The sequence below is a fragment of the Coregonus clupeaformis genome, chromosome 23 (genome assembly GCF_020615455.1).
Source record: "Coregonus clupeaformis isolate EN_2021a chromosome 23, ASM2061545v1, whole genome shotgun sequence".
NCBI classification, from domain to species: Eukaryota; Metazoa; Chordata; class Actinopteri; order Salmoniformes; family Salmonidae; genus Coregonus; species Coregonus clupeaformis.
In genome coordinates this window covers 41,804,550-41,829,217 of record NC_059214.1, presented here as the reverse complement: position 1 = coordinate 41,829,217, position 24,668 = coordinate 41,804,550, and the positions used below count along the sequence as shown (strand labels likewise).

Sequence of the window (24,668 nt, the reverse complement as noted above, 5' to 3'; positions counted from 1 at the left end):
GTGTTGCTGCCATGCTGTGTTGCTGCCATGCTGTGTTGTCATGTGTTGCTGCCATGCTGTGTTGCTGCCATGCTGTGTTGTCATGTGTTGCTGCCATGCTGTGTTGCTGCCATGCTGTGTTGTCATGTGTTGCTGCCATGCTGTGTTGTCATGTGTTGCTACCATGCTGTGTTGTCATGTGTTGCTGCCATGCTGTGTTGTCATGTGTTGCTGCCATGCTGTGTTGCTGCCATGCTGTGTTGCTGCCATGCTGTGTTGTCATGTGTTGCTGCCATGCTGTGTTGCTGCCATGCTGTGTTGTCATGTGTTGCTGCCATGCTGTGTTGTCATGTGTTGCTACCATGCTGTGTTGTCATGTGTTGCTGCCATGCTGTGTTGTCATGCTGTGTTGCTGCCATGCTGTGTTGTCATGTGTTGCTGCCATGCTGTGTTGCTGCCATGCTGTGTTGTCATGTGTTGCTGCCATGCTGTGTTGTCATGTGTTGCTGCCATGCTGTGTTGTCATGTGTTGCTGCCATGCTGTGTTGCTGCCATGCTGTGTTGCTGCCATGCTGTGTTGTCATGTGTTGCTGCCATGCTGTGTTGTCATGTGTTGCTGCCATGCTGTGTTGTCATGTTGTGTTGCTGCCATGCTGTGTTGTCGTGTGTTGCTGCCATGCTGTGTTGTCATGTTGTGTTGCTGCCATGCTGTGTTGTCATGTTGTGTTGCTGCCATGCTGTGTTGTCATGTTGTGTTGCTGCCATGCTGTGTTGTCGTGTGTTGCTGCCATGCTGTGTTGTCATGTTGTGTTGCTGCCATGCTGTGTTGTCATGTGTTGCTACCATGCTGTGTTGTCATGTGTTGCTGCCATGCTGTGTTGTCATGTGTTGCTGCCATGCTGTGTTGTCATGTGTTGCTGCCATGCTGTGTTGTCATGTGTTGCTGCCATGCTGTGTTGCTGCCATGCTGTGTTGCTGCCATGCTGTGTTGCTGCCATGTTGTGTTGCTGCCATGCTGTGTTGTCATGTGTTGCTGCCATGCTGTGTTGTCATGTGTTGCTGCCATGCTGTGTTGTCATGTGTTGCTGCCATGCTGTGTTGTCATGTGTTGCTGCCATGCTGTGTTGCTGCCATGCTGTGTTGTCATGTGTTGCTGCCATGCTGTGTTGTCATGTGTTGCTGCCATGCTGTGTTGCTGCCATGCTATGTTGTCATGTGTTGCTGCCATGCTGTGTTGTCATGTGTTGCTACCATGCTGTGTTGTCATGTTGTGTTGCTGCCATGCTGTGTTGTCATGTTGTGTTGCTGCCATGCTGTGTTGTCATGTGTTGCTGCCATGCTGTGTTGCTGCCATGCTGTGTTGCTGCCATGTTGTGTTGCTGCCATGTTGTGTTGCTGCCATGCTGTGTTGTCATGTGTTGCTGCCGTGCTGTGTTGTCATGTTGTGTTGCTACCATGCTGTGTTGTCATGTTGTGTTGCTACCATGCTGTGTTGTCATGTGTTGCTGCCATGCTGTGTTGTCATGTTGTGTTGCTACCATGCTGTGTTGTCATGTGTTGCTGCCATGCTGTGTTGTCATGTGTTGCTGCCATGCTGTGTTGTCATGTGTTGCTGCCATGCTGTGTTGCTGCCATGCTGTGTTGCTGCCATGCTGTGTTGCTGCCATGCTGTGTTGTCATGTTGTGTTGCTACCATGCTGTGTTGTCATGTGTTGCTGCCATGCTGTGTTGTCATGTGTTGCTGCCATGCTGTGTTGCTGCCATGCTGTGTTGCTGCCATGTTGTGTTGCTGCCATGCTGTGTTGTCATGTGTTGCTGCCGTGCTGTGTTGTCATGTGTTGCTGCCATGCTGTGTTGTCATGTTGTGTTGCTACCATGCTGTGTTGTCATGTGTTGCTGCCATGCTGTGTTGAAATGTGTTGCTGCCATGCTGTGTTGTCATGTTGTGTTTCTACCATGCTGTGTTGTCATGTTGTGTTGCTACCATGCTGTGTTGTCATGTGTTGCTGCCATGCTGTGTTGCTGCCATGCTGTGTTGCTGCCATGTTGTGTTGTGTTGCTGCCATGTTGTGTTGCTGCCATGCTGTGTTGTGTTTCTGCCATGTTGTGTTGCTGCCATGCTGTGTTGCTGCCATGCTGTGTTGCTGCCATGTTGTGTTGCTGCCATGCTGTGTTGCTGCCATGCTGTGTTGCTGCCATGTTGTGTTGCTGCCATGTTGTGTTGCTGCCATGCTGTGTTGCTGCCATGCTGTGTTGTCATGTGTTGCTGCCATGCTGTGTTGTCATGTGTTGCTGCCATGCTGTGTTGCTGCCATGCTGTGTTGCTGCCATGCTGTGTTGCTGCCATGCTGTGTTGCTGCCATGCTGTGTTGCTGCCATGTTGTGTTGCTGCCATGTTGTGTTGCTGCCATGCTGTGTTGCTGCCATGCTGTGTTGCTGCCATGCTGTGTTGCTGCCATGTTGTGTTGCTGCCATGCTGTGTTGCTGCCATGCTGTGTTGTGTTGCTGCCATGCTGTGTTGTGTTGCTGCCATGTTGTGTTGCTGCCATGCTGTGTTGCTGCCATGTTGTGTTGCTGCCATGTTGTGTTGCTGCCATGTTGTGTTGCTGCCATGTTGTGTTGCCACCATGTTGTGTTGCTGCCATGCTGTGTTGTTGTCTTAGATCTCTCTTAAATAAAGAATCAATAAATAAGCAGTCTCACTTAAACCCTCATATCCGTCACCCCGTTTGACCAACAGACTTGAAACTTTGTATGTACACTACCGGTCAAAAGTTTGGACACACCTACTCATTCAAGGGTTTTTCTTTATTTTTACTATTTTCTACATTGTAGAATAATAGTGAAGACATCAAAACTATGAAATAACACATATGGAATCATGTAGTAACCAAAAAAGTGTTCAACAAATATATTTTGTATTTGAGATTCTTCAAATAGCCACCCTTTGCCTTGATGACAGCTTTGCACACTCTTGGCATTCTCTCAACCAGCTTCATGAGGTAGTCACCTGGAATACATTTCAATTAACAGGTGTGCCTTGTTAAAAGTTAATTTGTGGAATGTAATTCCTTCTTAATGCGTTTGAGCCAATCAGTTGTGTTGTGACAAGGTAGGGGTGGTATACAGAAGATAGCCCTATTTGGTAAAAGACCAAGTCCATATTATGGCAAGAACAGCTCAAATAAGCAAAGAGAAACGACAGTCCATCATTACTTTAAGACATGAAGGTCAGTCAATCTGGAAAATGTCAAGTGCAGTCGCAAAAACCATCAAACGCTATGATGAAACTGGCTCTCATGAGGACCGCCACAGGAATGGAAGACCCAGAGTTACCTCTGCTGCAGAGGATAAGTTCATTAGAGTTACCAGCCTCAGAAATTGCAGCCCAAATAAATGCTTCACAGAGTTCAAGTAACAGACACATCTCAACATCAACTGTTCAGAGGAGACTGTGTGAATCAGGCCTTCATGGTCGAATTGCTGCAGAGAAACCACTACTAAATGACACCAATAAGAAGAAGATACTTGCTTGGGCCAAGAAACACAAGCAATGGACATTAGACAAGTGGAAATGTGTCCTTTGGTCTGGAGTCCAAATTGGAGATTTTTGGTTCCAACCGCCGTGTCTTTGTGAGACGCTGTGTGGGTGAATGGATGATCTCAGCATGTGTATTTCCCACCGTAAAGCATGGAGTGATGGTGTGGGGGTGCTTTGCTGGTGACATTGTCTGTGATTTATGTAGAATTCAAGGCACACTTAACCAGCATGGCTACCACAGCATTCTGCAGCGATACACCATCCCATCTGGTTTGGGCTTAGTGGGACTATCATTTGTTTTTCAACAGGACAATGACCCAACACACCTCCAGGCTGTGTAAGGGCTATTTTACCAAGAAGGAGAGTGATGGAGTGCAGCATCAGATGACCTGGCCTCCACAATCCCTCGACCTCAACCAAATTGAGATGGTTTGGGATGAGTCGGACCGCAGGGTGAAGGAAAAGCAGCCAACAAGTGCTCAGCATATGTGGGAACTCCTTCAAGACTGTTCCAGGTGAAGCTGGTTGAGAGAATGCCAAGAGTGTGCAAAGCTGTCATCAAGGCAAATGGTGGCTATCTGAGGAATCTCAAATATACTGTCACGCCCTGGCTCTGGGGACTCTTAAATGTTGAGCCAGGGTGTGGACTTGTTATGTTTAGTTGTCTATGGGTGTTCTAGATTGTGTATATCTATTTTGGCCAGGGTGGTTCCCAATCAGAGACAGCTGTAGCTCGTTGTCTCTGATTGGGGACCATACTTAGGCAGCCTGTTTTCACTAGTTTATTGTGGGATCTTGTTCTGTATAGGTTTGTGTTGTTGAACCTTTAGACTTCACGTATCGTTTTGTTGTTGGTGTAAAGTACTCATTAAAAGATGTACGCCTATCACGCTGCGCCTTGGTCTGCCTCTAATAACGATCGTGACAGAAGATCCGACCAAAATAGGACCAAGCAGCGTGTGCAGGAGCAAACGCTGGGTATGGAACAGGAGGTTACTCTGGTAGATGTCCTCCTCGGTTGGGGGAGAATCACAGAGGAGGAGGCCGTCCGCTACCGGAGGGCGATGAGGGAGGATGCCCAGGCAGGAGAGGAGAAGCGGCGCCAACCGGGTCGTCGTCGGACAGGCGAGAGGCAACCCCAATAATTTTTTTGGGGGGGGCACACGGCATGGACGACGGGGATGCTGGAGGCAGCTACAGGACGTATCGGCGGATTAGGAGAGGAGGCCACCAGGTTTGGGGGGCTGGAAGGGAGGTTGGCGGAGCCTAGAGGTAGAGCAGAGCCAACTACCCGTACTCAGGCTAGGCAGCGTGAGACTGGGCAGGTTCCGAGTTATGCGGAGCTGCGTACTGTGCCGCGAGTGGTCCGGCACAGTCCTGTACGTCCTGTGCTAGCACCACGCACGTGTCGTGCTAAGGTGGGCATGCAGCCAGGACGGAGTGTGCCAGCTCAACGCTCGTGGCCTCCAGTACCCCTCCTCGGTCCCGGATATCCTGCGCCAGTGCCACGTGCTGTAGTGCCAGTACGAGTACACAGCCCTGTACGTCCTGTGCTGATGCCTCACACAGAGTGTGTAGAAATAGGCATTCAGCCAGGACGGGTTGTGTCAGCTCTTCGCTCCAGACCTCCAGTCCGTCTCCCACAGCCCGGGTCCGGCCTGTTCCTGCTCCCCGCACCAAGCCAGTGGTGCGGCGTCGTCAGCCCGGTCCGGCCCGTTCCTGCTCCCCGCACCAAGCCTGTGGTGCGCGTCGTCAGCCCGGTCCGGCCCGTTCCTGCTCCCCGCACCAAGCCAGTGGTGCGCGTCGCCAGCCCGGTCCGGCCTGTTCCTGCTCCCCGCACCAAGCCAGTGGTGCACGTCGCCAGCCCGGTCCGGCCTGTTCCTGCTCCCCGCACCAAGCCAGTGGTGCGCGTCGTCAGCCCGGTCCGGCCCGTTCCTGCTCCCCGCACCAAGCCAGTGGTGCGCGTCGTCAGCCCGGTCCGGCCCGTTCCTGCTCCCCGCACCAAGCCAGTGGTGCGTGTCATCAGTCCGGCACGGTCCGTGCCTGTTCCACCTGTGCCTGGTCCGGCACCGGTCAGCTGCTCCACGCCGGAGCCAGAGCAATCCGCTCCACCGGTGTTCAGTCCAGCTCCGGCCAGCAGGGCCAGACCACGAGGGCGAGAGAGAGAGTGGTGGTCACGCCCAGAGCCGGATCCGCCTCCGAGGCGGAATGCCCACCCGGCCCCTCCCCTGTGGTGTTTGGTTGGCGCGGTCGCAGTCCGCGCCTTTGGGGGGTGGGTACTGTCACGCCCTGGCTCTGGGGACTCTTAAATGTTGAGCCAGGGTGTGGACTTGTTATGTTTAGTTGTCTATGGGTGTTCTAGATTGTGTATATCTATGTTGGCCAGGATGGTTCCCAATCAGAGACAGCTGTAGCTCGTTGTCTCTGATTGGGAACCATACTTAGGCAGCCTGTTTTGCACAGTTTATTGTGGGATCTTGTTCTGTATAGGTTTGTGTTGGTGAACCTTTAGACTTCATGTATCGTTTTGTTGTTTTGTTGTTGGTGTAAAGTACTCATTAAAAGATGTACGCCTATCACGCTGCGCCTTGGTCTGCCTCTAATAACGATCGTAACATATAACATATATATTTGATTTGTTAAACAGTTTTTTGGTTACTACATGATTCCATATGTGTTATTTCATAGTTTTGATGACTTCACTATTATTCTACAATGTAGAAAATAGTAAAAATAAAGAAAAACCCTTGAATGAGTAGGTGTTCTAAAACTTTTTACCGGTAGTGCAGGTGTCTTTCCTTATGCTGAACACATTTGCCTCAAGGACCCATAAGGTCCATCAGGATAGATTTTCCTCCATCTTGGACATTTTAGAAAACCTTTAAAAAATATTTTAAATATTTAAAAAAAACTTATAAAATATATAAGTCCAAATAACACCAAATTCGGTAAGTAGGCCCAAACGTAGTTTGAGAAAAGCAAAGGGATTCATTAAGAGATGGCTGAGTTATTGATGAATCAGGAAATCAATTTAAATATTTTGTAAATCCAATCCACAATGGTCTCTCACCTTAAAACGTTTGGGGGTCATCAAATACATTACCATGATGAACCATGTTAAGTTCGTCATTCATATCTTTAAAAAATAAGGAAACTAACAATTCACTTCTTTTTTTTTACTAAGGGATTCATGCTTAAAATAATCATACAACATTTTCCTCTCATTGACTTAAAGTCAGATTCACTCCAAATGTGATATTTGGACTCATCACAATAGTCCCTCAAGAGTTTGAGAAAATAACGTTGATGCATTCAAAGATGGCCACACTATAGTAGTAGTAGCACATGCGCTAATATGCTAAAATATGCTACAAATACTATACAATCTATAGTAGTAGTAGCACATGCGCTAATATGCTAAAATATGCTACAAATACTATACAATCTATAGTAGTACTACATACACTAATATGCTAAAGTTTTCTACAAATACTTCAAAAATCTATAGTAGTAGTAGCACATACACTAATATGCTAAAATATGCTACAAATACTTAATCTTCTCATGAACTATAGGACAAAAATGACACCACATGTTGAATGTATGCCCATTTTACATGTCTTAACATAGTTTGAGAAAAGCTAAGGGATCAGTCAAAATATGAGTTATTGACAAATATCAGATTTTACATATCTATTTAAAACTCTGTGAATCCACTCCACAGTGGCCTATCAACTTGAAACTTGTCATCGCTATCATGGGCGTCCCTACGATGAACCACACTGAGTTTGGTATTGATATCTAAAGAAACAAGGAAACTAATAACAACTAATGCTCAAAATCATCTGCAATCATCTTCTCTTCATGAAGCATAAGTCAGATTGACTCCAGATTTGGTATATAGACTCAATGAATTAGCCTCTAAATGAATGAATGATTCCTTGCTGCATTAAAAGCCAGCCACGCTACACCACTAGATGGCACCATATCACAACAGGGCTATAAGAACTAAACTGATGGAAATGGGGACGTGAAATTTGGTATGTAAACTTTATGTTTATGTTCTTAGAAGCGATGTGAATTTAAAAGTCACTGCAACCTTAAATGGCTGCACCAGAACAGTTGGTGGCGCTATAGAGGTCATTGACACCAGTGGCACCATAGGATACTAGAGCAATAACTATTGATCAAGTGAACTTTGTTTCATGCAAATTGATGTTAGATTTTAATTATGCAGACGAACAATGTGAAATATTGTGTTTATTATCTGTATAATCACATATTGTTGCTGTAAAACGGTCTTAACGTAGTGAAAAGTGGATATCTTATTCCGGAAAATGTGAAACCGGATGTCCTACTACCACTTGCACAATCAGCATATTACAGCTGTGAGAGTGTATTGGATTATTTTGGAACGCTAATGTGGAGTGTACCAACTGAGGATCACACAAACTAGACAAAACTTCACTTGTGTCATCCTTGTGGTATTGAGAGATAAACATGGTAATGCTTTCACTGATTGGACATGAAGGCAGATCGTTTCTACATGATGCTTGTTTTGTTCCTCAACTGATCTTGTGTCCTTTATGTCATCCTGTGAACCCCGTTCATTGCTGCTCAAAGCTATATTTATGAAATAATGTTTTCAGAATTAATCATTCTCAGTATTGCATCATACAGTCAAGTCACCAGTTATCTGTCTCTCTGACAGGCTGATGGTGTCATGACTGAGTGTGAAACTGGAGCTGGGTGAGACAGCTGAAAGATCAGATCATCCACCTCTGGCCTGCTAGCTCCCCTTCCTCTGGCCTGCTAGCTCCCCTTCCTCTGGCCTGCTAGCTCCCCTTCCTCTGGCCTGCTGGCTCCCCTTCCTCTGGCCTGCTAGCTCCCCTTCCTCTGGCCTGCTAGCTCCCCTTCCTCTGGCCTGCTGGCTCCCCTTCCTCTGGCCTGCTGGCTCCCCTTCCTCTGGCCTGCTGGCTCCCCTTCCTCTGGCCTGCTGGCTCCCCTACCTCTACAGGAGCCTCTGGCCTGCTGGCTCCCCTTCCTCTGGCCTGCTGGCTCCCCTTCCTCTGGCCTGCTGGCTCCCCTTCCTCTGGCCTGCTGGCTCCCTTCCTCTGGCCTGCTGGCTCCCTTCCTCTGGCCTGCTGGCTCCCCTTCCTCTGGCCTGCTGGCCCCCTTCCTCTGGCCTGCTGGCTCCCCTTCCTCTGGCCTGCTGGCCCCCTTCCTCTGGCCTGCTGGCTCCCCTTCCTCTGGCCTGCTGGCTCCCTTCCTCTGGCCTGCTGGCTCCCTTCCTCTGGCCTGCTGGCCCCCCTTCCTCTGGCCTGCTGGCCCCCCTTCCTCTGGTTAGCTGGCCCCCCTTCCTCTGGCCTGCTGGCTCCCCTTCCTCTGGCCTGCTGGCTCCCCTTCCTCTGGCCTGCTGGCTCCCCTACCTCTGGCCTGCTGGCCCCCCTTCCTCTGGCCTGCTGGCTCCCCTTCCTCTGGCCTGCTGGCCCCCCTACCTCTACAGGAGCACAGTTCCCGCTCAGCCCAGTCAAAGCTATTTGCTGCTCTGGCACCCCAATGGTGGAACAAGCTCCCTCACGACGCCAGGACAGCGGAGTCACTGACCACCTTCCGGAGACACTTGAAACCCCACCTCTTTAAGGAATACCTGGAATAGTATGAAGTAATCCTTCTACCCCCACCCCTCCCCCCCACATAAACAAATAAAATAAAAAAGACAAAACATTTAAAAAAAGAACAAAGAAAGTGGTTGTCCCACTGGCTATAAGTTGAATGCACCAATTTGTAAGTCGCTCTGGATAAGAGCGTCTGCTAAATGATGTAAATGTAATGTAAATGTGTGATGGGGCTGGGAAGTGAAGAGACGGTGTGTGTGTATGCGTGCGTGGAGCTGGGTGAGACAAGGCTGCAGAGACAGACAGACAGACAGACAGACAGACAGACAGACAGACAGCTTTAAGTTACGCCTTACATTAACAGCAGTGATGTCGTTGTCGTAGGTGTCCCTCAGTTTCCTCATGACCTCCCCCTCAGCCTTACAGCACGCCTCCATACAGCCCTTCACTGTGATGGTCCTCTCTGGGTTATAGATGGTTAGGTCCTGGAACCTGGAACACACACAACAGGTCAGCAACTAACCCGGACCCTAACCCTAACCCTTCACTGTGATGGTCCTCTCTGGGTTATAGATGGTTAGGTCCTGGAACCTGGAACACACACAACAGGTCAGCAACTAACCCGGACCCTAACCCTAACCCTTCACTGTGATGGTCCTCTCTGGGTTATAGATGGTTAGGTCCTGGAACCTGGAACACACACAACAGGTCAGCAACTAACCCGGACCCTAACCCTAACCCTTCACTGTGATGGTCCTCTCTGGGTTATAGATGGTTAGGTCCTGTAACCTGGAACACACACAACAGGTCAGCAACTAACCCTAACCCTAACCCGGACCCTAACCCTAACCCGGACCCTAACCCGGACCCTAACCCTAACCCTAACCTAACCCGACCCTAACCCGGACCCTAACCCTAACCCGGACCCTAACCCTAACCCGGACCCTAACCCTAACCCTAACCCGGACCCTAACCCGGACCCTAACCCGGACCCTAACCCGGACCCTAACCCTAACCCTTCACTGTGATGGTCCTCTCTGGGTTATAGATGGTTAGGTCCTGTAACCTGGAACACACACAACAGGTCAGCAACTAACCCTAACCCTAACCCGGACCCTAACCCTAACCCGGACCCTAACCCGGACCCTAACCCTAACCCTAACCCTAACCCGGACCCTAACCCGGACCCTAACCCTAACCCGGACCCTAACCCGGACCCTAACCCTAACCCTAACCCGGACCCTAACCCGGACCCTAACCCGGACCCTAACCCAGACCCTAACCCTAACCCTTCACTGTGATGGTCCTCTCTGGGTTATAGATGGTCCTGGACACATCAGGATTGTGACCGTCACTACAGGAGTAGAGGATTGATGGTGAACAGAAACCCCTCTCAAAACACTGACACACTCACCCTCCCTCTCACTCACCCTTCCTCTCACTCACCCTCCCTCTCACTCACCCTCCCTCTCACTCACCCTCCCTGTAACTCACCCTCCCTCCCTCCCTCTCACTCACCCTCCCTCTCACTCACCCTCCCTCTCACTCACCCTCCCTGTAACTCACCCTCCCTCCCTCTAACTCACCCTTCCTCTCACCCTCCCTCCCTCTCACTCACCCTCCCTCTCACTCACCCTTCCTCTCACTCACCCTCCCTCTAACTCACCCTTCCTCTCACTCACCCTCCCTCTCACTCACCCTCCCTCTCACTCACCCTTCCTCTCACTCACCCTCCCTCTCACTCACCCTCCCTCTCACTCACCCTCCCTCTAACTCACCCTCCCTCTCACTCACTCACCCTCCCTCCACTCACCCTCCCTCCCTCCCTCTCACTCACCCTCCTTACTCACCCTCCCTCCCTCCCTCTCACTCACCCTCCCTCTCACATGCCCTCCCTGTAACTCACCCTCCCTCTAACTCACCCTCCCTCTCACTCACCCTCCTGAACTCACCCTCCCTCCCTCCCTCTCACTCACCCTCCCTCTCACTCACCCTCCCTGTAACTCACCCTCCCTCCCTCTAACTCACCCTTCCTCTCACTCACCCTCCCTCTCACTCACCCTCCCTCTCACTCACCCTCCCTCTCACTCACCCTCCCTCTCACTCACCCTCCCTCTAACTCACCCTCCCTCTCACTCACCCTCCCTCTCACTCACCCTCCCTCCCTCCCTCTCACTCACCCTCCCTCTAACTCACCCTCCCTCCCTCCCTCTCACTCACCCTCCCTCTCACATGCCCTCCCTGTAACTCACCCTCCCTCTCACTCACCCTCCCTCTAACTCACCCTCCCTCCCTCCCTCTCACTCACCCTCCCTCTCACATGCCCTCCCTGTAACTCACCCTCCCTCTCACACACCCTCCCTCTCACTCACCCTCCCTCTCACTCACCCTCCCTGTAACTCACCCTCCCTGTGGCTGTTGAACAAGTTGAGGAGACTAAATTACTTGCCGGTACTTTAGATTGTTAACTATCATAGTCAAAACATATAGATTCAATGGTTGTAAAGATGGGGAGAGGTCTGTCCGTAATAAGGAGATGCTCTGCTTTATTGACACCACACTCCACAAAGCAAGTTCTGCAGGCTCTAGTTATGTCTTATCTTGATTATTGTCCAGTCATGTGGTCCAGTGCTGCAAGGAAAGACCTAGTTAAGCTGCAGCTGGCCCAGAACAGAGAGGCACGTCTTGCTCTTCATTGTAATCAGAGGGCTGATATAAATACTATGCATGCCAGTCTCTCTTGGCTAAGAGTTGAGCAGAGACTGACTGCATCACTTAAAATCCCAAATTGTTTGCATAGTCAATTTACACACAGCTCTGACACACACACTTACCCCACCAGACATACCACCAGGGGTCTTTTCACAGTCCACAAATCCAGAATACATTCAAGAAATCGTACAGTATTACAGTGAGGGAAAAAAGTATTTGATCCCCTGCTGATTTTGTACGTTTGCCCACTGACAAAGACATGATCAGTCTATAATTTTAATGGTAGGTTTATTTGAACAGTGAGAGACAGAATAACAACAAAAAAATCCAGAAAAACGCATTATTTGCATTTTAATGAGGGAAATAAGTATTTGACCCCTCTGCAAAATATGACTTAGCACTTGGTGGCAAAACCCTTGTTGGCAATCACAGAGGTCAGACATTTCTTGTGGTTGGCCACCAGGTTTGCACACATCTCAGGAGGGATTTTGTCCCACTCCTCTTTGCAGATCTTCTCCAAGTCATTAAGGTTTCGAGGGTGACGTTTGGCAACTCGAACCTTCAGCTCCCTCCACAGATTTTCTATGGGATTAAGGTCTGGAGACTGGCTAGGCCACTCCAGGACCTTAATGTGCTTCTTCTTGAGCCACTCCTTTGTTGCCTTGGCCGTGTATTTTGGGTCATTGTCATGCTGGAATATCCATCCACGACCCATTTTCAATGCCCTGGCTGAGGGAAGGAGGTTCTCACCCAAGATTTGACGGTACATGGCCACGTCCATCGTCCCTTTGATGCGGTGAAGTTGTCCTGTCCCCTTAGCAGAAAAACACCCCCAAAGCATAATGTTTCCACCTCCATGTTTGACGGTGGGGAGGGTTTTCTTGGGGTCATAGGCAGCATTCCTCCTCCTCCAAACACGGCGAGTTGAGTTGATGCCAAAGAGCTCGATTTTGGTCTCAACTGACCACAACACTTTCACCCAGTTCTCCTCTGAATCATTCAGATGTTCATTGGCAAACTTCAGACTGGGATGTATATGTGCTTTCTTGAGCAGGGGGACCTTGCGGGCGCTGCAGGATTTCAGTCCTTCACGGCGTAGTGTGTTACCAATTGTTTTCTTGGTGACTATGGTCCCAGCTGCCTTGAGATCATTGACAAGATCCTCCCGTGTAGTTCTGGGCTGATTCCTCACCGTTCTCATGATCATTGCAACTCCACGAGGTGAGATCTTGCATGGAGCCCCAGGCCGAGGGTGATTGACAGGTCTTTTGTGTTTCTTCCATTTGCGAATAATCGCACCAACTGTTGTCACCTTCTCACCAAGCTGCTTGGCGATGGTCTTGTAGCCCATTCCAGCCTTGTGTAGGTCTACAATCTTGTACCTGACATCCTTGGAGAGCTCTTTGGTCTTGGCCATGGTGGAGAGTTTGGAATCTGATTGATTGATTGCTTCTGTGGACAGGTGTCTTTTATACAGGTAACAAACTGAGATTAGGAGCACTCCCTTTAAGAGTGTGCTCCTAATCTCAGCTCATTACCTGTATAAAAGACACCTGGGAGACAGAAATCTTTCTGATTGAGAGGGGGTCAAATACTTATTTCCCTCATTAAAATGCAAATCAATTTATAACATTTTTGACATGTGTTTTTCTGGATTTTTTTGTTGTTATTCTGTCTCTCACTGTGCAAATAAACCTACCATTAAAATTATAGACTGATCATGTCTTTGTCAGTGGGCAAACGTACTAAATCAGCAGGGGATCAAATACTTTTTTCCCTCACTGTATATAGAGCCATTATTGCTGAAAAAAACAGCAAACCTGGTTTAAAAAACCAGATAAAGCAACACCTCACGGCACAACGTCTCTCCCCTATTTCACCTAGATAGTTTGTGTGTATGTCTTGATATGTAGGCTACGTGTGCCTTTTAAAAAATTGTATGTAGCTCAGTCCTTGAGCTATTCTTGTCTATTAATGTTCTGTATTATGTCATGTTTTGTGTGGACCACAGGAAGAGTAGCTGCTGCTTTTGCAACAGCTAATGGGGATCCTAATAAATACCAATACCTCAGTGAGAGGCTGATTTTAATGTGGAACAGGCCGATCAAACGGGACACAGACTCCATTGATGTCAGACAATAAAAAATAATGTCTGTGAGAAAATTAAGTGGAACCAATCTATTCTTCCAGCGGTGTCAGTGGGTGTGGAGGACATCTGCTGCTTCCTTCCACTAGAATCCCTCTGCTTCCCCTAAAGGATTCATTACCCCCCCAACACAATGATACAGAGCCATTCATTACCCCCCCCAACACAATGATACAGAGCCATTCATTACCCCCCAACACAATGATACAGAGCCATTCATTACCCCCCAACACAATGATACAGAGCCATTCATTACCCCCCAACACAATGATACAGAGCCATTCATTACCCCCAACACAATGATACAGAGCCATTCATTACCCCCCCAACACAATGATACAGAGCCATTCATTACCCCCCAACGCAATGATACAGAGCCATTCAATACCCCCCAACACAATGATACAGAGCCATTCATTACCCCCCCAACACAATGATACAGAGCCATTCATTACCCCCCCCAACACAATGATACAGAGCCATTCATTACCCCCCAACACAATGATACAGAGCCATTCAATACCCCCCAACACAATGATACAGAGCCATTCATTACCCCCCAACACAATGATACAGAGCCATTCATTACCCCCCCAACGCAATGATACAGAGCCATTCATTACCCCCCCAACACAATGATACAGAGCCATTCATTACCCCCCAACACAATGATACAGAGCCATTCATTACCCCCCAACACAATGATACAGAGCCATTCATTACCCCCCCCAACACAATGATACAGAGCCATTCATTACCCCCCAACACAATGATACAGAGCCATTCATTACCCCCCAACACAATGATACAGAGCCATTCATTTACCCCCCCCAACACAATGATACAGAGCCATTCATTACCCCCCCAACACAATGATACAGAGCCATTCATTACCCCCCCAACACAATGATACAGAGCCACTCATTACCCCCCAACACAATGATACAGAGCCATTCATTACCCCAACACAATGATACAGAGCCATTCATTACCCCCCAACACAATGATACAGAGCCATTCATTACCCCCAACACAATGATACAGAGCCATTCATTACCCCCAACACAATGATACAGAGCCATTCATTACCCCCAACACAATGATACAGAGCCACTCATTACCCCCCCAACACAATGATACAGAGCCATTCATTACCCCCCAACACAATGATACAGAGCCATTCATTACCCCCAACACAATGATACAGAGCCATTCATTACCCCCCCAACACAATGATACAGAGCCATTCATTACCCCCCCAACTCAATGATACAGAGCCATTCATTACCCCCCAACACAATGATACAGTGACAGTGAAACACTTACTTACAAGCCCTTAACCAACAATGCAGTTCAAGAAATAGAGTTAAGAAAAGATTTACTAAATAAACTAAAGTAATTTTTTAAATAAAAAGTAACACAATAAAATAACAATAATGAGGCTATATACAGGGGTACCGGTACCGAGTCAATGTGCGGGGGTACAGGTTAGTTGAGGTAATTTGTACATGTAGGTAGGTGTAAAGTGACTATGCATATATAATAAACAGCCGGTAGCAGCAGTGTAAATAGTCTGGGTGGCCATTTGATTAATTGTTCAGCTAGTCTGGGTGGCCATTTGATGAATTGTTCAGCTGTCTTATGGCTTGGGGGTAGAAGCTGTTAAGGAGCCTTTTGGACTTGGTGCTCCGGTACCGCTTGCCGTGCGGTAGCAGAGAGAACAGTCTATGACTTGGGTGACTGGAGTCTTTGACAATTTCTTGGGACTTCCTCTGACACTGCCTGGTATAGAGGTCCTGGATGGCAGGAAGCTTGGCCCCAGTGATGTACTGGGCCGTACGCACTACCCTCTGTAGTTCCTTGCGGTCGGATGCCGAGCAGTTGCCATACCAGGTGGTGATGCAACCGGTCAGGATGCTCTCGATGGTGCAGCTGTATAACTTTTTGAGGATCTGGGGACCCATGCCAAATCTTTTCAGTCTCCTGAGCGGGAAAAGGTGTTGTCGTGCCCTCTTCACGACTGTCTTGGTGTGTTTGGACCGTGATAGTTTGTTGGTGATGTGGACACCAAGGAACTTGAAACTCTCGACCCACTCCACTACAGCCCCGTCGATGTGAATGGGGACGTGTTCGGCCCTCCTTTTCCTGTAGTCCACGATCAGCTCCTGAGTCTGTATACTAGGTAGTGTGTATACTCTCTATAGTGACTGGTGTTATTTAGTGTATGAAGGCTGATTTAGGACGTATAAAGCGGCTGAAATGAATTGAGCATTATTTTACATGCAACACCGTGGGAAGAACAGCACAGTGAAACCAAACAGAGAGCGAGGGTAGGGGGTATCTTACGAGGAAATGGTAATCTTGGTCCCTGTCTCTTCTTCAATCTTCTTCAGGTTTCTTCCCTCCTTCCCGATCAGTCGTCCCACCAGACTGTTGTGGGCCAGGATCTTCAGAGGAATCTCCTCTTCCCTGTAGGAAGAGAAGAGTCAGGGACAGGGTTAGGGACAGGGACATGGACAGGGTTAGGGACAGGGATAGGTACAGGGACAGGTACAGGGTTAGGGACAGGGACAGGGTTAGGGACGAGGACAGGTACAGGGTTAGGGACAGGGTTAGGGACAGGGACAGGTACACGGTTAGGGACAGGGTTAGGGACAGGGACAGGAAAAGATACAGGGTTAGGGACAGGGTTAGGGACAGGGACAGGGACAGGTTTAGGGACAGGGTTAGGGACAGGGACAGGGTTAGGGACAGGGACAGGGTTAGGGACAGGGTTAGGGACAGGGACAGGGACAGGGACAGGGTTAGGGACAGGGACAGGGACAGGGACAGGGTTAGGGTTAGGGACAGGGACAGGGTTAGGGACAGGGTTAGGGACAGGGACAGGGTTAGGGACAGGGACAGGGACAGGGACAGGGTCAGGGTTAGGGACAGGGACAGGGTTAGGGACAGGGTTAGGGACAGGGACAGGGACAGGGTTAGGGTTAGGGACAGGGACAGGGTTAGGGACAGGGTTAGGGACAGGGACAGGGACAGGTTTAGGGACAGGGACAGGGTTAGGGACAGGGTTAGGGACAGGGACAGGGACAGGTTTAGGGACAGGGACAGGGTTAGGGACAGGGTTAGGGACAGGGACAGGGTTAGGGACAGGGACAGGGTTAGGGACAGGGTTAGGGACAGGGACAGGGACAGGGTCAGGGTTAGGGACAGGGACAGGGTTAGGGACAGGGTTAGGGTTAGGGACAGGGACAGGGTTAGGGACAGGGTTAGGGACAGGGACAGGGACAGGGACAGGGACAGGGACAGGGTTAGGGACAGGGTTAGGGACAGGGACAGGGTTAGGGACAGGGACAGGGTTAGGGACAGGGTTAGGGACAGGGACAGGGTTAGGGACAGGGACAGGGTTAGGGACAGGGACAGGGTTAGGGACAGGGACAGGGACAGGGTCAGGGTCAGGGACAGGGTCAGGTTTAGTGAATCAATAACAGCTGCATTGAATAAGAGGCCACGGCTCCAGGCCATTGATTTGGCATGAGGAATGTTATGGTGGGGTGGGATGAGCTGGCTGGGAAGTGAAACACAGATTAGAATGTGAAAGCTTTATGTGGGCTGAGGAGGAGGGAGAGGAGAGAGGGGGGGTAAGGGAAGAGGAGGGGGTAGAGGATGGAGAGGAGGTGAAGAGGGAAAGGGAAGGAGAGGAGGGAGAGGGGAGTAGAGGAGGGAGAGGAGAGAGGGGGGAGGAGGGAGGGGAGGGAGAGGAGAGAGAGGAGGGGGAGGGGAGGAGGGAAGGGAGGAGGGAGGGGAGGGGAGTTTACTGGGTGACTGTGACTTTGGTGTGGTGTTAGGGTTAGGGGTTAGGGTTAGGGGTTAGGGTTAGGGGTTAGGGGTTAGGGTTAGGGTTAGGGTTAGGGTTAGACAGACATTGTGTGGGGTCAACTGAGGGGTGTGGGGCTGATTAGAGACATGGAGTCCTGGTTATAGGTTGATCTGAGGTGGGGCTGTGGGGGCATGGAGTCCTGGTTATAGGTTGATCTGAGGTGGGGCTGATTAGAGGCATGGAGTCCTGGTTATAGGTTGATCTGAGGTGGGGCTGTGGGGGCATGGAGTCCTGGTTATAGGTTGATCTGAGGTGGGGCTGTGGGGGCATGGAGTCCTGGTTATAGGTTGATCTGAGGTGGGGCTGATTAGAGGCATGGAGTCCTGGTTATAGGTTGATCTGAGGTGGGGCTGATTAGAGGCATGGAGTCCTGGTTATAGGTTGATCTGAGGTGGGGCTGATTAGAGACATGGAGTCCTGGTTATAGGTTGATCTGAGGTGGGGCTGTGGGGGGCATGGAGTCCTGGTTATAGGTTGATCTGAGGTGGGGCTGATTAGAGGCATGGAGTCCTGGTTATAGGTTGATCTGAGGTGGGGCTGATTAGAGGCATGGAGTCCTGGTTATAGGTTGATCTGAGGTGGGGCTGATTAGAGGCATGGAGTCCTGGTTATAGGTTGATCTGAGGTGGGGCTGATTAGAGGCATGGAGTCCTGGTTATAGGTTGATCTGAGGTGGGGCTGTGGGGGCATGGAGTCCTGGTTATAGGTTGATCTGAGGTGGGGCTGATTAGAGGCATGGAGTCCTGGTTATAGGTTGATCTGAGGTGGGGCTGATTAGAGACATGGAGTCCTGGTTATAGGTTGATCTGAGGTGGGGCTGTGGGGGCATGGAGTCCTGGTTATAGGTTGATCTGAGGTGGGGCTGATTAGAGGCATGGAGTCCTGGTTATAGGTTGATCTGAGGTGGGGCTGATTAGAGGCATGGAGTCCTGGTTATAGGTTGATCTGAGGTGGGGCTGATTAGAGACATGGAGTCCTGGTTATAGGTTGATCTGAGGTGGGGCTGTGGGGGCATGGAGTCCTGGTTATAGGTTGATCTGAGGTGGGGCTGATTAGAGGCATGGAGTCCTGGTTATAGGTTGATCTGAGGTGGGGCTGATTAGAGGCATGGAGTCCTGGTTATAGGTTGATCTGAGGTGGGGCTGATTAGAGGCATGGAGTCCTGGTTATAGGTTGATCTGAGGTGGGGCTGATTAGAGGCATGGAGTCCTGGTTATAGGTTGATCTGAGGTGGGGCTGTGGGGGCATGGAGTCCTGGTTATAGGTTGATCTGAGGTGGGGCTGATTAGAGGCATGGAGTCCTGGTTATAGGTTGATCTGAGGTGGGGCTGATTAGAGGCATGGAGTCCTGGTTATAGGTTGATCTGAGGTGGGGCTGATTAGAGGCATGGAGTCCTGGTTATAGGTTGATCTGAGGTGGGGCTGATTAGAGGCATGGAGTCCTGGTTATAGGTTGATCTGAGGTGGGGCTGTGGGGGCATGGAGTCCTGGTTATAGGTTGATCTGAGGTGGGGCTGATTAGAGGCATGGAGTCCTGGTTATAGGTTGATCTGAGGTGGGGCTGATTAGAGGCATGGAGTCCTGGTTATAGGTTGATCTGAGGTGGGGCTGATTAGAGGCATGGAGTCCTGGTTATAGGTTGATCTGAGGTGGGGCTGTGGGGGCATGGAGTCCTGGTTATAGGTTGATCTGAGGTGGGGCTGTGGGGGCATGGAGTCCTGGTTATAGGTTGATCTGAGGTGGGGCTGATTAGAGGCATGGAGTCCTGGTTATAGGCTGATCTGAGGTGGGGCTGATTAGAGGCATGGAGTCCTGGTTATAGGTTGATCTGAGGTGGGGCTGTGGGGGCATGGAGTCCTGGTTATAGGTTGATCTGAGGTGGGGCTGATTAGAGGCATGGAGTCCTGGTTATAGGTTGATCTGAGGTGGGGCTGTGGGGGCATGGAGTCCTGGTTATAGGTTGATCTGAGGTGGGGCTGATTAGAGGCATGGAGTCCTGGTTATAGGTTGATCTGAGGTGGGGCTGATTAGAGGCATGGAGTCCTGGTTATAGGTTGATCTGAGGTGGGGCTGATTAGAGACATGGAGTCCTGGTTATAGGTTGATCTGAGGTGGGGCTGTGGGGGCATGGAGTCCTGGTTATAGGTTGATCTGAGGTGGGGCTGATTAGAGGCATGGAGTCCTGGTTATAGGTTGATCTGAGGTGGGGCTGATTAGAGACATGGAGTCCTGGTTATAGGTTGATCTGAGGTGGGGCTGTGGGGGCATGGAGTCCTGGTTATAGGTTGATCTGAGGTGGGGCTGATTAGAGGCATGGAGTCCTGGTTATAGGTTGATCTGAGGTGGGGCTGATTAGAGGCATGGAGTCCTGGTTATAGGTTGATCTGAGGTGGGGCTGTGGGGGCATGGAGTCCTGGTTATAGGTTGATCTGAGGTGGGGCTGTGGGGGCATGGAGTCCTGGTTATAGGTTGATCTGAGGTGGGGCTGTGGGGCATGGAGTCCTGGTTATAGGTTGATCTGAGGTGGGGCTGATTAGAGGCATGGAGTCCTGGTTATAGGTTGATCTGAGGTGGGGCTGATTAGAGGCATGGAGTCCTGGTTATAGGTTGATCTGAGGTGGGGCTGATTAGAGACATGGAGTCCTGGTTATAGGTTGATCTGAGGTGGGGCTGTGGGGGCATGGAGTCCTGGTTATAGGTTGATCTGAGGTGGGGCTGATTAGAGGCATGGAGTCCTGGTTATAGGTTGATCTGAGGTGGGGCTGATTAGAGGCATGGAGTCCTGGTTATAGGTTGATCTGAGGTGGGGCTGATTAGAGGCATGGAGTCCTGGTTATAGGTTGATCTGAGGTGGGGCTGATTAGAGGCATGGAGTCCTGGTTATAGGTTGATCTGAGGTGGGGCTGTGGGGGCATGGAGTCCTGGTTATAGGTTGATCTGAGGTGGGGCTGTGGGGGCATGGAGTCCTGGTTATAGGTTGATCTGAGGTGGGGCTGATTAGAGGCATGGAGTCCTGGTTATAGGTTGATCTGAGGTGGGGCTGTGGGGGCATGGAGTCCTGGTTATAGGTTGATCTGAGGTGGGGCTGTGGGGGGCATGGAGTCCTGGTTATAGGTTGATCTGAGGTGGGGCTGATTAGAGACATGGAGTCCTGGTTATAGGTTGATCTGAGGTGGGGCTGTGGGGGCATGGAGTCCTGGTTATAGGTTGATCTGAGGTGGGGCTGATTAGAGGCATGGAGTCCTGGTTATAGGTTGATCTGAGGTGGGGCTGATTAGAGGCATGGAGTCCTGGTTATAGGTTGATCTGAGGTGGGGCTGTGGGGGCATGGAGTCCTGGTTATAGGTTGATCTGAGGTGGGGCTGTGGGGCATGGAGTCCTGGTTATAGGTTGATCTGAGGTGGGGCTGTGGGGGCATGGAGTCCTGGTTATAGGTTGATCTGAGGTGGGGCTGATTAGAGGCATGGAGTCCTGGTTATAGGTTGATCTGAGGTGGGGCTGATTAGAGGCATGGAGTCCTGGTTATAGGTTGATCTGAGGTGGGGCTGATTAGAGACATGGAGTCCTGGTTATAGGTTGATCTGAGGTGGGGCTGTGGGGGCATGGAGTCCTGGTTATAGGTTGATCTGAGGTGGGGCTGATTAGAGGCATGGAGTCCTGGTTATAGGTTGATCTGAGGTGGGGCTGATTAGAGGCATGGAGTCCTGGTTATAGGTTGATCTGAGGTGGGGCTGATTAGAGGCATGGAGTCCTGGTTATAGGTTGATCTGAGGTGGGGCTGATTAGAGGCATGGAGTCCTGGTTATAGGTTGATCTGAGGTGGGGCTGTGGGGGCATGGAGTCCTGGTTATAGGTTGATCTGAGGTGGGGCTGTGGGGGCATGGAGTCCTGGTTATAGGTTGATCTGAGGTGGGGCTGATTAGAGGCATGGAGTCCTGGTTATAGGTTGATCTGAGGTGGGGCTGTGGGGGCATGGAGTCCTGGTTATAGGTTGATCTGAGGTGGGGCTGTGGGGGCATGGAGTCCTGGTTATAGGTTGATCTGAGGTGGGGCTGTGGGGGCATGGAGTCCTGGTTATAGGTTGATCTGAGGTGGGGCTGTGGGGGCATGGAGTCCTGGTTATAGGTTGATCTGAGGTGGGGCTGATTAGAGGCATGGAGTCCTGGTTATAGGTTGATCTGAGGTGGGGCTGATTAGAGGCATGGAGTCCTGGTTATAGGTTGATCTGAGGTGGGGCTGATTAGAGGCATGGAGTCCTGGTTATAGGTTGATCTGAGGTGGGGCTGATTAGAGACATGGAGTCCTGGTTATAGGTTGATCTGAGGTGGGGCTGATTAGAGGCATGGAGTCCTGGTTATAGGTTGATCTGAGGTGGGGCTGATTAGAGGCATGGAGTCCTGGTTATAGGTTGATCTGAGGTGGGGCTGTGGGGGCATGGAGTCCTGGTTATAGGTTGATCTGAGGTGGGGCTGTGGGGGCATGGAGTCCTGGTTATAGGTTGATCTGAGGTGGGGCTGTGGGGGCATGGAGTCCTGGTTATAGGTTGATCTGAGGTGGGGCTGTGGGGGGCATGGAGTCCTGGTTATAGGTTGATCTGAGGTGGGGCTGATTAGAGGCATGGAGTCCTGGTTATAGGTTGATCTGAGGTGGGGCTGTGGGGGCATGGAGTCCTGGTTATAGGTTGATCTGAGGTGGGGCTGTGGGGGCATGGAGTCCTGGTTATAGGTTGATCTGAGGTGGGGCTGATTAGAGGCATGGAGTCCTGGTTATAGGTTGATCTGAGGTGGGGCTGATTAGAGGCATGGAGTCCTGGTTATAGGTTGATCTGAGGTGGGGCTGATTAGAGGCATGGAGTCCTGGTTATAGGTTGATCTGAGGTGGGGCTGATTAGAGGCATGGAGTCCTGGTTATAGGTTGATCTGAGGTGGGGCTGATTAGAGGCATGGAGTCCTGGTTATAGGTTGATCTGAGGTGGGGCTGATTAGAGACATGGAGTCCTGGTTATAGGTTGATCTGAGGTGGGGCTGTGGGGGCATGGAGTCCTGGTTATAGGTTGATCTGAGGTGGGGCTGATTAGAGGCATGGAGTCCTGCTTATAGGTTGATCTGAGGTGGGGCTGTGGGGCATGGAGTCCTGGTTATAGGTTGATCTGAGGTGGGGCTGATTAGAGGCATGGAGTCCTGGTTATAGGTTGATCTGAGGTGGGGCTGATTAGAGGCATGGAGTCCTGGTTATAGGTTGATCTGAGGTGGGGCTGTGGGGGCATGGAGTCCTGGTTATAGGTTGATCTGAGGTGGGGCTGTGGGTGCATGGAGTCCTGGTTATAGGTTGATCTGAGGTGGGGCTGTGGGGGCATGGAGTCCTGGTTATAGGTTGATCTGAGGTGGGGCTGATTAGAGGCATGGAGTCCTGGTTATAGGTTGATCTGAGGTGGGGCTGTGGTAGACTCACGTCTTAGTCTCTCTGGCCTCCTGAGGGTGTAGTGTGGGTGTAGTAGTGAGGATGTTATGGTGTAGTAATGGTGTAGCAGTTAGGATGTAGTAATGGTGTAGTAATGGTTTATTAGGGGTGTAGCAGTGAGGGTGTTGTAGTAATGGTGTAGTAATGGTGTAGCAGTTAGGGTGTAGTGTGGGTGTAGTAGTGAGGATGTTGGGTGTAGTAATGGTGTAGTAATGGTTTATTAGGGATGTGGTAGTGAGGGTGTTGTAGTAATGGTGTAGTAATGGTGTAGCAGTTAGGGTGTAGTAATGGCGTAGTAGTGAGGGTGTTAGGGTGTAGTAATGGCGTAGTAGTGAGGGTGTTAGGGTGTAGTAATGGCGTAGTAGTGAGGGTGTTGGGGTGTAGTAATGGTGTAGTAGGAGTGTAGTAATGAGGGTGTTGTAATGGCGTAGTATGGGTGTAGTAGTGAGGGTGTTGTGGTGTAGTAATGGCGTAGTAATTTAAATTACATTTACATTTTAGTCATTTAGCAGACGGTCTTATCCAGAGCGACTTACATGAGCAATTAGGGTTAAGTGCCTTGCTCAAGGGCACGTCGACAGATTTTTCACCTAGTCGGCTCGGGGATTAGAACCAGCGACCTTTCGGTTACTGGCACAACGCTCTTAACCACTAAGCTACCTTCCGCCCCGACAACAACCAGCCGAACATTAGAAGGGTGTTAGGGTGTAGTAGTGAGGGTGTTGGGGTGTATTAGTGAGGGTGTTGGGGTGTAGTATGGGTGTAGTAGGGGTGTAGTAGTGAGGGTGTTGGGGTGTAGTAATGGCGTAGTAGGGGTGTAGTAATGGTTTAGTAAGGGTGTAGTAGTGAGGGTGTTGTGGTGTAGTAATGGTGTAGTAATGGTGTAGTAATGGTTTAGTAGGGGTGTAGAAGTGAGGGTGTTAGGGTGTAGTAGTGAGGGTGTTAGGGTGTAGTAATGGTGTAGTAATGGCGTAGTAGGGTGTAGTAGTGAGGGTATTGGGGTGTAGTAATGGTGTAGTAATGGTTTAGTAAGGGTGTAGTAATGAGGGTGTTGGGGTGTAGTAATGGTGTAGTAATGGTGTAGTAGTTAGGGTGTTAGGGTGTAGTAATGGTGTAGTAATGGTGTGGTAGGGGTGTAGTAATGAGGGTGTTGGAGTGTAGTAGTGAGGGTGTTGGGGTGTAGTAATGGCGTAGTATGGGTGTAGTAGTGAGGGTGTTAGGGTGTAGTAATTCTGTAGTAATGGTTTAGTAGGGGTGTAGTAGTGAGGGTGTTGTGGTGTATTAGTGAGGGTGTTGGGGTGTAGTAATGGTGTAGTAGGGGTGTAGTAGTGAGGG

General features: G+C 50.2%; 1 protein-coding gene and 1 long non-coding RNA gene across 29 annotated transcripts in view; one reads left to right on the top strand and one right to left on the bottom strand.

Moving 5' to 3' along the window:
• The window catches only part of LOC121537100 (insulin-like growth factor 2 mRNA-binding protein 2), a 40,625-nt gene extending 24,109 nt beyond the window's left edge, over positions 1–16,516 (bottom strand). For both annotated transcript variants that reach the window (XM_041844873.2, XM_041844875.2), the window contains exons 1-2: positions 16,343–16,516; positions 9,495–9,828 (exon numbers count right to left, since the gene is read on the bottom strand). In XM_041844873.2, the coding sequence (XP_041700807.1) occupies positions 9,495–9,575 (81 nt within the window). In that variant the 5' untranslated portion in view covers positions 9,576–9,828; positions 16,343–16,516. The remainder of the gene's footprint in view (positions 1–9,494; positions 9,829–16,342) is intronic.
• A 1,812-nt stretch (positions 16,517–18,328) lies between these two features.
• Positions 18,329–23,757, top strand: LOC121537102. 27 transcript variants are annotated; one of them, XR_006657292.1, is made up of 5 exons: positions 18,329–20,352; positions 20,397–21,184; positions 21,319–22,139; positions 22,462–22,833; positions 23,201–23,757. It is a non-coding gene; the product is annotated as an uncharacterized LOC121537102 (long non-coding RNA). The 27 variants fall into 27 exon arrangements; XR_006657294.1 differs by lacking the exon at positions 23,201–23,757 and adding an exon at positions 22,892–22,938 and having other exon boundaries at positions 22,462–22,844; XR_006657298.1 differs by lacking the exon at positions 23,201–23,757 and adding an exon at positions 22,881–22,927.
• The last annotated feature ends 911 nt before the right edge of the window (positions 23,758–24,668 follow it).